This window comes from Rana temporaria, chromosome 1, assembly GCF_905171775.1.
Source record: "Rana temporaria chromosome 1, aRanTem1.1, whole genome shotgun sequence".
NCBI classification, from domain to species: domain Eukaryota; kingdom Metazoa; phylum Chordata; class Amphibia; order Anura; family Ranidae; genus Rana; species Rana temporaria.
This window is the reverse complement of record NC_053489.1, coordinates 431,555,174-431,567,840: the sequence shown is the minus strand read 5'-3', so window position 1 is coordinate 431,567,840 and position 12,667 is coordinate 431,555,174. Positions and strand designations below refer to the sequence as shown.

The 12,667-nt window shown below is 45.1% G+C and overlaps 2 protein-coding genes across 2 annotated transcripts in view; both read right to left on the bottom strand.

Annotated features, from left to right (window-relative positions):
- The window catches only part of TMPRSS9 (transmembrane serine protease 9), a 184,598-nt gene that overhangs the window by 88,794 nt on the left and 83,137 nt on the right, over positions 1-12,667 (bottom strand). The window contains exon 3 of the mRNA XM_040325655.1: positions 245-402. Within this exon, the coding sequence (XP_040181589.1) occupies positions 245-389 (145 nt within the window). The 5' untranslated portion in view covers positions 390-402. The remainder of the gene's footprint in view (positions 1-244; positions 403-12,667) is intronic.
- LOC120915283 (importin subunit alpha-1-like) lies at positions 10,220-11,995 on the bottom strand. The gene has a single exon (XM_040325665.1). It carries the CDS (start codon positions 11,945-11,947, stop codon positions 10,367-10,369), a length of 1,581 nt encoding a protein of 526 aa, XP_040181599.1. The 5' UTR covers positions 11,948-11,995; the 3' UTR covers positions 10,220-10,366.

The following is a 12,667-nucleotide window of genomic DNA, read 5'->3' as shown; positions in this document are numbered from 1 at the left end:
CTTCCTGATTCCCTTACTGAAGATGGCGGCACCTCCACCCAAGAGCCGAGGGACAGATCGGCCTTGGGTGCCGACATCGCGGGCACCCTGGACAGGTAAGTGTTCATATATTAAAAGTCAGCAGCTGCAGTATTTGTAGCTGCTGACTTTTAATTTTTTTTTTCAACGAAAAACCGCTTTAACATCATTTATAAGCATTTGAATAATATTGTCAGTATCCAAGTGTTGACTTGTAATAACTTACTTATTAATAATCCTGTGATGATACTGATGGCTGTGCCTCCAAGAAGTACAGAGGCTAATGTCCACTTGCAGTATGACTTGTGTTTATACTTCGCCTTGTCCATGTGCGGCACAGGCTCCGTACCCACACACTGCTGTCCTGCCATTGTAACAAAAGAGCTGTAGACAGTAAACAAGGATCAGGGCAACTATTGCTTGAACAAACACCATAAAATGTTCATGGATACACTGTATGTATATTGATAAACAATAGTGAGCAAACCTTTCCTACGTTGTATTCTATGGGGCCACGCCACACTGTAAATCGCACCAAAGTAGTGCAGGAACTTTTTCCGAAATTTCATCGCACAGTCACACTGACTAGAACATGCACCATTAATAATGGGATTCGCCTTGTCATGAGACTCTGTGTGACTCAAGTCGCATCAGATATCACACCAGTGTGAACCAGCAATTATATGCAGTACACACAAAGGTAAACATACAGTACATAAGAGACATTTCCCTGTCTGGTAGCTGATATACATATACTGATATACAGTACAAAGCAGAAGCAAAGACACAGAAAAATAGTAAAATATACAGTGTGAAAATGTTGCTTTTATTTTTTCCCTTACTTTTTGCTTTAATTTCTCACTTTGGCTATCTCTGGTCACATGTGGGTAGATTTGAGCTGAAAGGGATAGGGACTGTTGAGAAGAGTCACAGGACTCTCTGCATAACAAAATAAATGAAGCAATCTCTTGTTTCTCTAAAGTCTTTTAAAGGTGGACTGCAAAGTCAAATGTTATCTCCTCAGCTTGGTGTGGCACCTTGACCAATTTCAGGAAGGGGTGTTGGCTCTTTATCTTCTTAAACCCATGAGCATGTCATTTTCAAGTCCTAGATATCCCTCCTCATATCGTGGGAGACATACTCAAACACATTATTACAAACTAGGGAATGATAAAAACAAGAATGTGTTTTTCAAAGAATAGTTCAAGCTGCCATTTTTCCATGTTTTTATTTTTTATTTTTTTAGGTACTTACTGGTAAGTGTTGCTTATCTTAGTTTAGTCATTGCACTAACAAATTAAAATAAACTTCTCACAAGCTTAGGCTATAAAAGGATTCATTCACATTTTGTAACCTGTCACACGTTACATTTATATTCAAGGTGTAACATGTTACAGATGCACCGGCCCCGCACCCCCCCATCCCCGACTTGCTGTCACAATTTAAATAAAACATGGCCATGCGGGGCTCCGGGCTCCCGGCCACGTCTTTCATTCACAGAGTTCTGTGAATGTGAAAACTACAACTACCAACAGCCTTTGCGGCTGTCGGATTGTAGTTGTTGATGAATTACCATACCATGGTGCTGCTGAGCTTCATTGATTCTTCCTGTTAGTGTGAAAATGCTTGCCTGTACGATGTATGGGAAGACAGCTTACATTGACAGTCTCTATGTGTCCTGCATGGAACCCGCCTTGTTTTTCATTCCACAAAAAAAAGTAGTAAATGCAAATTGTTTCACCCGCAAAAAAGTGTACTATTATTATTATTATTATTATATATATATATATATATATATATATATATATATATATATATATATATATTTTTTTTTTTTTTTTTTTTTTTTAAAGTGAACTTATCCTTTAAAAACTAAACCTAAAAAAGTCATCTGGTGTCTCACATATGTTCAGCTTTTCTTGCAATATGATACTTACCACATAATGCTCTAATGTAATGAAAATTAATTAGGGCTGTTACTGATTAAAATGTTCGAGTTTGATTAATCGATTTTTTTTAATCGATTAATCGACTAATTTCAATTAATTATGACGCACATACATTTTTCGGATCACCACCATATATAGTCCCCACTGTAATATCCACAGACATCTCCCCCGCTGTAATATCCACAGACATCTCCCCCGCTGTAATATCCACAGACATCTCCCCCGCTGTAATATCCACAGACATCTCCCCCGCTGTAATATCCACAGATATCTCCCCCACTGTAATATCCACAGACATCTCCCCCACTGTAATATCCACAGACATCTCCCCCACTGTATAGGAAGATTAGTGCTTACTTAGTCTTGCCAGAGAAGCCGGCCGAACACGAGCAGTTGAGGCCGGGTGATGACATCAGCGCGCCGCTCTAGGGTCACCTAGGCCGCCGCCGGGTGGACCAAGATGACCGGTGCTCCGGGAGCTAGGCCCGAAGCCGCTCCCTTTCCTATGGCCGAGGCAGCTGCGGAGCTCCGCGGATCACGTTGTGTGTCGATCCGCATATGGTGACCCACTCGGATCACGGATCATTTACAATCCGTTGCACCACTAGTACCAATAAAAAAAAATTTGATCGATCAAAAAAAATAAAGATTAATCAAGGAATTAATCTTTAATTTCCACAGCCCTAAAATTAATTAATTGATTAATGATTATTAGTCTTGTGAGGTGGAAGGGAGGGCCGAAATAAGCTTTAAAGGAAAAGTCAAGATTTAATTTTGGTTATTACATTTTAATTATAACTTGAGCTAACATGTTCAAGTTGAATTATAAAATATTTGCTTTAAAGTGATACTACAGTCTAATTTTTTTTTTCTTTAAAAATAATAAACATGTTATACTTACCTGCTCTGTGAAATGGTTTTGTACAGAGCAGCCCCAATCCTCCTCTTCTCCCTCTTCGGTGCTTCTGGCCCCTCACTCCTGTTGAGTGCCCCCATAGCAAGCAGCTTGCTATTGGGCACCCAAGCTGAGCCGCAGCTTTGTGTGTCCATTCAGACAGGGATCCACAGGTTCGGCTCCGCACCCTCTCTCTCCTGATTGGCTCACTGACTTTGATTGACAGCAGAAAGAGCCAATGGCACTGCTCCTATGTCTCGGCCAATCAATACAGGAGTGTCCCAGCTGGCCGAGGCACTCGTGCAACATCACTGGACAGAGAGGGGGCTCAGGTAAGTATTAGGGCTGCTGCACACAGAAGGTTTTTTATCATAGAATGCATTAAGATAAAAAAACCTCTGCCTTCACAACCACTTTAAAACTAAAATGTCAATAAAATCAGTCTGTGAATTAAAGTGTTATCTGCAAGGAGGAGTAATATTCCCCTCTCCCATTCCTCGGACCACTGAACGTTGCCATAAAAAAGAGAAATTGCCACCACCTGAAAGCTCTTCAAAAATTGGCACTATCAGTTCACTAGTTCCCTGCAGAAGTCCAATGCCCCTGTGCTGTAAACACATAGGGGCTGGCACGATGAGCCATTAAAGCAATATTAACCGCTTCGGCCCCGGAAGATTTTACCCCCTTCCTGACCAGAGCACTTTTTACAATTTGGCACTGCCTCACTTTAACTGACAATTGTGCGGTTGTGCGATGCCGTACCAGTATATTGATTGGTTTGCGCAAAAGTTATAGCTACAAAATAGGGCATAGAATTATGGCATTTTTATTATTATAATGGCAGCAATCTGCGATTTTTATCGGGACTGCAACATTATGGCGGACAGATCGGACACTTTTGGCATATTTTTGGGACCATTAACGATTTTACAGCGATCAGTGCTATAAAGATTCATTGATTACTGTAAAAATGTCACTGGCAGGGAAGGGGTTAACACTAGGGGGCGATCAAGGGGTTACCTGTGTTCCCTCTCTGTGTTCTAACTGAAGGGGGGATGGGACTTACTAGGGGTAATGACAGATCGCTGTTCATACTTTGTATGAACACATGATCAGTCATTCTCCCCTGAAAGAACCGGGATCTGCGTGTTTACACACACAGATACTGGTTCTCGCTGTATCATGAGCGATCGCGGGTGCCCAGCGAGCGCCATGACCGCTGGGTACTCTCATCGGCTCTGGGGGCGCCCCTAGTGGTCACAGGGCGAAGAGACGTAACATAACAGTGTTTCACCCAGCCATGCCATGCTGCGGCGGCTGGTCGGCAAGTGGTTAAGGTAAAACTATAGACAAAACTTAAAAAAAAACATGTTGGATAGAGTAAGGGAGGGTTATAACCCTGTCAGATTTTTTTTCACCATCTGTGTCCTATTGCAGAGATCTTCCTTGACTTCTTGTCCCATAGCCAAACAGGAAGTTGGAACAAATCCCTGCAAATTAAGGGAATCCCTTGGGGACCCCCAGGTCACCCAAACCAGTGTGTGCATTGGCAGATTTACCCTATATGTCCCCTTTAACCGACAATTGCATGGACATTCGACGCTGTACCCAACTAAGATTTTTTTCCCCACAAATAGAGCTTTCTTTTGATGGTATTTGATCACCTCTGTGGTTTTAATTTTTTGCGCAATAAACATAAAAAGAGTGTCAATTTCAAAAACCTTTTGCTATAATTCATATTCAATAAAAAAAAATTTTTTCATCAGTTTAGGCCAATATGTATCCTTCTACATATTTTTTGGTAAAAAAAATCCCAATAAGCATAAGTTATAGCCTATACAAAATAGAGGAAAGATTTAGGGACTTTTTAAATTGTTTTTACTAGTCATGACGGGGATCAACAATTTAGTGGGACTGCGACTTTGCGGTGGACAAATCTCACCCTAAGTGACACTTTTTGGTGACATGACACCAATACAGTGATCAGTGCAATAAAAATGCACTGATCAATGTATAAATGTCACTGGCAGGGAAGTGGTTAACACTAGGGGTGATCAAAGTGTTCCTTAGGGAGGTGTTTTCTAACTGTCAGGGGGACAGACTGACTGGGAGTAGATAGAGATTGCTGTTCCTGATCACTAGGAACAGCTGGTCTCTCTCTCCTCCCCTGTCAGAATGGGGATCCGTCTTGTTTACATAGGCAGATCCCCATTCTGAGTGAGTGAATAACTTGTATAGCGCTACAAATGTGAACTGAATCGCCTCAAGGCGCTTGGCATCCATTTTCCTTCTATTTATCCTTCAGAATAGGTGGGCCTTGAGTTTTTTCTGAAGGCCTGGTGATCAATTTCCATTCGGATGTTAGTCGGTAATGCGTTCCACAGTCGAGGTCCTTGGACTGCAAATCTTCGTTCTCCTTTGATCTTGTAGCGGCTTTGGGGATTTGCAGTAGTTTTTGGTTAGTAGATCGAAGAACGCGATTGGGGTTTTGGTATTTTATTTTCTCAACTAAATATTGGGGGGCGCTTCCGTATACACATTTGTGCCTCAGGCATAGGGCCTTAAATGTGACTCGGTCCTTTACAGCCAGCCAATGGAGGGATCTCAGGGACGGAGTGATTGGTTCCCAGGGCTTTTTCCCTGTCACCAGTCGTGCCGCTGTGTTCTGGACAACTTAGAGACGGGCAACCTGGTATTTTGGGAGTCCGAGGTAGAGGGAATTTGCATAATCTTACCTGGAGTTAATAATTGTCCCTACCAGTACTGCTGTATCCTCTTTCGGGATGAAGGGAACGAGTCTTCGTAGTAGACGTAGAAGATGGTGAGATCTGCTAACTACTGATCCTATTTGTGCATCCATTGTCATGTCAGAGTCAAAAATTACTCAGAGGCTTTTGACTTTGGTGCTTGGGGTGATGGTTTGTCCCAAGATGGGTGGTGGTGACCAAGTAGTCCTGGCCAGTCTCTTTCAGTTTGCATGGAGTAGAAGGAGTTCTGTTTTTGCTCCATGGAGTTTGAGGTGTCATCCAGTTGTCTGTCTAAGTGAGGCATTGTACTAATACGGGGCATTGGTTCTGTCTGTGAGGAGCGATCGTGGGTAGTCTGCGAAAATCGCGGCGCATGCCCTGTATCTATTGCACGAAACAACGTACAGGTAAATCGTTTCGCGCAATAGAGCCACCCTGCCACAGTAGATGTGCTGTGGGGGTTTCTTTAAGTGATTCAACTCAAAAAACAAAATGTAATAACAGCTTACAAATTTTTAGATGTGGTGGCTGCGTTTAATTTTCTATACTTATGCTTTTTATTTTCATTTGGTGAACCGGCAAGTAAGTCTATCATTTCTCAGCTTCCATTCACAAATCAAGAGGGAGGAGACAAACCATGTAACACTGACAAGGGTGCTCACAATGGTCAGCTTTTTTTCATTTTATGTAAAATCTTTATACCAATAGGTAAAAAAATATTGCTGTAACTGCTTAGAGTTTAACTAAAGGTAAAACTTTTTTTAGTTTTGGATAGAGTATAGAGGGATTAGAACACCCATGGGTGTAGAATAAGGGGTTGCAAGGGTCACAATTGCAACCCTGCCCCTAGCTCCAGGGGGCCCCTGCAGCCTGCCTGTCATATTTTCATATCCTCCATAAAGTCCAGCTCCAATCTGTCCTAGGGCCCCACAGCCATGCTCCAGTACTGGGTTTCCACTTTGCCTTCCACAGTCCACACCCCTCCATTCTCATTGGCTGGGGAGAAGCTGTGAGCCATTTCCTGCATGAAGAGGAGCATGGGGTGAGAACAGCCCAGGAGGGGGAAGTGTCTGTGCCGTGTGCTGTCAACATGGAATGATAACCAAGCTCAGTGAGGCAAGAAAAGGACAGTAACATTCTATAGCCACGATGGGACCTATGTCGCTGGTGAGGTAAGATACTGCTCAGTGTCTCCTAGTCACCAGCTTGGATTCTCTGTACCCCCCACCCGGGGATATCCGCTTACCCCACTACTCTGACAATAGGGAAAAGACAAACACCTCCGGGAGGTGACCTTCCCCCGACACCTGCCAACACTGACAGAGAAACCATCAGAAATTGCTAAAACAAATCCCTTAACACCTCCTGATTTAGTGTCACATGGCTTTGCCCCCCCAGGTCTAAGTTGTGCCCCTCGCAAAGCCCCCCTAACCACCTCCTCCGCCCTGGATGCTATGCCTGGCTGCTGAGCTCCTTTCCCATTACAGCACTCTATATTGCTCCTCCTTCCACAGAGCTAAAATCACATTCCTTTACAACACAGCCAGTCAACCACAATCTGCACAGGGTGTATCTGCTTACTGCAACTACATTGACGTTCCGACCAGAGAATTTCACAGGCCAGAACGGCGACATAAAAAACAGATACACCCTGTGAAGGCTAACAGACTGTGTGTAAATTAATGTGATTTCAGCCCTGTGTAGTCTGGGGGGGGGGGAGCTGTATACAGTGCTGGGATGGCAAAGGCGCTCTGCCAAGCGACCTGCCAGGGGTCCCTGTCCTCTGATTCTCCAGCAGTGATCCCTGTCCTCTGATTCTCCAGCGGTGATCCTTGTCCTCTGATTCTCCAGCGGTGATCCCTGTCCTCTGATTCTTCAGTGGTAATCCCTGTCCTCTGATGTAAAGAGGAACTCTGGGAACTCAAAAGTCTTAAGCCACTTTTAGTATCTTGGCGTGCAGTGGGTGTGGAAGTGGAAGTGGTGGTTTTGCATCAGGCCCACAAGCTTCAAGCTAAGCCTCTGAGAACACCTGTCAGTATTTTAGCTGTCTGAGCCCTCATTAGGGAAATTCACCCCTCTATTTGTTTTGTTTGTCGTTATCATCGAAAGTTAAAGAAAATACTGAATTTTAGGTTGACATCATAGCAGTAACTGAGAAGAAATCTTCCAATGGGGATAGTAGTTCTGGTGACACCCCAGGTTTGTTTTCAAGTCTTATTCCCAGAAGGACAAGGTGTGCTATACGTCTACATCCACACAGAATTTATCATAATTGTCATTGTGTCTAGAAAATATGCGTACATATTCATAGATTTGATTCACACGTACTCCTGAATTTTTTTTTTAGGAAACGCGTTGAGTTTGCATGTGCCATTTTATTTAAACATCGTCATCCAATATGAACCAAAATAGACATATTTTTCTTTGAGCAGTATCTGTTGCCCTTGCAATTTTTAATGACTGTTGGAATAAATCTTTTGAGGGGGCGCATGTGCGGCGCGATGCGGGACGGACGTTGCTGAGCAGTGCTCCGTCTGACTAGGCAGGCCAACAACACCCCACCACTCCCGAGGAACAACCCGGTGTATGCCATCCAGCAAAAAAGGGCGAAATCGCCGCTCCCAGCACGTGCTGACAAACTTTCTCCTCACCGCTGAGAAGATGTCCCACCATGCGGCCTCCAGCAGCTCCATTCAAACTCCAGCTCGTCCTCCTACAAACAGTGAGTACTCACAGCCTCTCTCTAAGGCTGATCTGGATGCAAGTTTGACTGCCATATATGAAAAACTAGTAGATAAGCTTGAGCAGGAGCTTCACAAATCTACTATTGCTCTCTCTCAAGAGATTGCTAACATAGGAGGCCGCACTGACATACTTGAAACCAAGCATGACAAACTAGCCCTTGCACACAATGACCTCAGGAAAGATTATGAGACCCTGGCTGACAGCTTCTCCTTCATGCAAGCACACATAGAGGATTTGGACAATAGGAACAGACGCAATAATATAAGAGTGCAAGGTATCCCAAAATCAATCACTGATTTAACTCAAGCCATTACAAAGCTCTTTCATGGTCCTGTTCCTGACAAGCCACTGTCTGCTTTTGCATGTGACAGATTGCACAGGGCATTAAGACCCAAACCACCACCTGAAACCCCCCCCCCCCAGAAATGTGATAATGTGCATGAAGGACTTTGTCACTAAGGAGGACATTATGAGAGCATCCAGAAACTTCCCCCTTATTGAATTGGATGGGGTTAAACTGCAGATTTACCCTGATATCTCTCCTGCGGCTTTGGACTGAAAACGCAGAATGAAAGATGTCACAAGTATCCTCCAAACAGCCAGAATCAAGTATAGATGGGGTTTCCCATTTAAGCTATCTATAATGCACAATGGCACAACATACACAGTTTACAATGTCAATGAAGGAAGGGAGCTGTTGATCAAACTGGACCTGCTGGAGCAGCAACCGTCCCACCGTCTTCCAGCTACCCCTAGATCATCACCCATATGGTGTACTCCATCCTCCAGACGTAACCAGAGGGAGCAGAGAAGATGGCAGCAGCACTCTTTCCAAGATCATGTTTCTTGACCAGTCTAAACTGCTCGTGTGGAATATTTGTGGGCCATGCCCCTCATCATCTCCCTCTCTATCCAGTGGGTTTGTTCTACTGTTTGAAATCACTGCTGGAGAGCTCTTTGGGCAGTTCATCTGCCTACTGACACCAAAGCGACCTCTCTTTTGTTGGCCCATGTGGTAGTAGCATTGAAGGAACAATCACACCTGTTTAGTTTTCCCTCTCCTTTATTTACTTGCTGCAACTTTACATCACTTCATATCTCCAGCTGACTCCCAGAGCTATATGGGTAGCCTACATACCTCATGGACTGCCATCCCCTCTACAAGTCCCACAAACGCCCACCTCCATCCTTTCTGGAGGCCGCTGGCACTCTATCCAACTATGTTCACCCTGGGACTATTCTCATGACGGTAGCATCCAATGAAAATGGAACGATAAACTCTACGTCCTCCACCCTGTCCTTTCAGGGAGGAAGGGAGGGGGAATTTTTTTTTCTCACAGGTTTCTACTCGATTTTATCTTAACTCGCTTGGTCACTTCTCTCTCTGTTATATAAAGTTATAATTTACCTTTATGGGTATCTTGTTATAATTGGAGTTTAAGTTTGTATAACCATACAATTTTTTTTCTATGCACCCTTAAAGTAATGTTCAAATTTTTTTTTTTATTTTTTTTTTTTTAATTACAAAATGTTTATTAGACAATTCTTAGAAATTGCAGGCTGTACAAGTCACATTGTAAACTTGCAGACCTCCTCAGACCTCGCAGGGACCTGCAAACCCGCACATCGAGGAGGACCGTTCTTCTGAACGGAAGCACCTTCACCGTGCCCCTGCCAGGAGGTGAAGGCCAAGGCAGGTCTTTTCCACAACAAAACCCATTTTCCCTGTAATAGGGGGGCAAAACTGAAGACGGGCAGGGGACGTCAACAAGCAGCTGGAAGGTCCAGCCGAGACCAATGTAGCAAAGGGTCGAACCCTCACCAGCTATAGAGGTCTTAGTGTAAAAAGGACAAAGAAACAAAAATAAGTTTAGAGTAAGGGAAATTCAGAATTTAGTAAAAATATTTACATGTTCACATAAGATTCACAGTATGTACAGGACAGGAAAAGTGCCAAGTCACATAGAAAAAAAAAATAGACGAGAAGAGACAACCACAGGGGGGTAAAGTGCTTAGAAGTCGAAGGTGGTGTGCGTGCCGCTGGGGAGCTGGAAGGCGTAGCCGTCCTCTGAGACTTCTGGAGCCAGAGCTTCCTCTTCATCATCCTCAGATGCAAAGTACTTCTCAATGAGAGCAGCGGCGGCCTTGTAGACCTGCTCATTCTCATGGGACTGCAGGGCCTCGATACGGTCCAGACCGTTACATTCTTCCACCATCACACACAGCTTCTCCGTCTCCCCGAGTTTCTCGGCAGCAGCGAAGATGTTGGTGAAGGCGTCCAGGATGACCAGCACCGTCTTGCTGTCCTTGGTGGAGAGGAGGTTACACATGGGATCGATAGCACCGGATTGGACCAGGTAGATGATCTGGTTAATAGTACAGCCGCTGGTGTAGTTGGTGACGGCCCACACGGCTTCCTTCTGCATCTTGTAGTCACCCTTCCTCAGGATGTCAACCAGGTAGGGCACCAGGCCCTGGTTCACCACCTCCTGGATCTGGTCCTGACGCCCAGCTGTGATGTTGGACAGGGTCCAGGCCGACTCCTTCTGCATGTTGTTCTTGGGATGGGTGAGGAGCTCTGGGAATACGGCCAGGGCACCGGCTTCCAGGACTACTTGTGTCTGGTCATCTGTTCCTGTCACGATGTTCCCTACAGTCCTCAGGCAAGGGGTCATGATGGTCAGCTCCTTGCACCCCAGCAGCTGCACAATTCTAGGGACCAGTCCTGTTTGCACCACCACATCGATGCGATCATTGGAGCCGTCAGTCAAGTAAGAGATGGCCCAGCATGTGTCTGCCAGAACCTCCCGGTCATCATGGTGCAGAAGACGGACCAGGGTGGGCAGGATCTCCTTGATGGCCTCAATTGGGGGTGCTGGGTTCTTGTTACGGCACAAGTTGGACAAGGTCCAGGTCAAGTTTCTGAGGTAGCCAGTAGGAAGAGTGGAGAGGTCAGGGACAGCCAGTAATGCCAATAGTGGACCCACCGCCCCGTGTTTAATGACCAGGTCTCTGTAGGAGGATCCATCACCTGCGATGTTGCCCAGAGCCCACACCGCCTGCTCACAGATGTGGGAGTGAGGGGAAGCCAGCAGAGCAATGAAGGCAGGAATGGCTCCGCCATCAACCACAGCCCGGGTCTGGTCGGAGTTTCCGGAGGCAATGTTGGTGAGGGCCCACGAAGCCTCAAACTGCATAGGACTGCAGTCTTCACGGCCCAAGAAGCAGACAAGTTTAGGGATGAGGCCGGCTTCAATGATCTTGTCTATGGGGGGCTCACGTTCCCGAGAAAGAAGCTTCCGGGCAGCCTGCGTGGACTGGAGCTGTACATCCATGCTTGGATTGTTGACCCCACGGACGATCTCCTCCACGGTCCACTGAGAAGAAGTCTGTCCATTTCGGCTCTTCTCCTGCAGAGGAGATAAGGGCTCATCGGGGAAAGAACTGACATTTCTCCTCTTCAACAACTGATCATCCTTCTTGGCCTTGCGGAGTTCCACGTTGACCTCCATCCTCCTGCGCCTCATCTCCGAGGTGTCCCGGCCCTTGTTCTTGAAGAGGTTCAGGCGGGCGGCATTCTCGTTGTTGGCCATATTGACAGTACAAAGTTAGAGAGCAGACAAGACAGAAACCTCCAGCCGGATCGCAAAATTTTTTGTTCAAATTTTTTTAATATCTGCCTGGCTCATCCACCGTCGCTGGTTTGGCACCCGTTCTGTCTGTCTGGCCTGTTGCCTCGCCCCCTTTTGGGGGGGGGGGGTTGCTGGCCTCGCCGGGAGAATCAGGACTGGATAGTCCTCCAGATAGTTTTGCTGGGCTGGGAGACCCACAGTCCCCACGCCCCCTTCTTTTCTATTTTTCTGTTGTTATTTTTTTTGCCTTTATGGCAACAAACTCAGTATTTTTATATATTGGAAGACATGTTTTATCTCTTAGTTTTGTTTTCATCAGATTTGGTATTACACTCCACCTTTTTTACGGATTTCAGTTTTTCCAACATTTCATCATAGTAGACACTACAGTTGGCACTACTATATCACCTTAAATTTATACAGATGTGATTATATGCAAATGCCAACACTATTTAACCCCCAGCTACTTTATAGGAAACACCATTTTGCCTCATTCTATCACTCCCCACTCACCTAGCGACCCCTTACCCCCTAACTATGGGTCTTAAAATTGTCTCACACAATGTTCAGGGCTTTAACTCCCCCAACAAACGTAAAAAAGCCTTTTAGATACTACAAGAGACTAGGGGCTGATATTATCTTAATGCAAGAGACCCACTTTTCCACAATAAACCACCCACA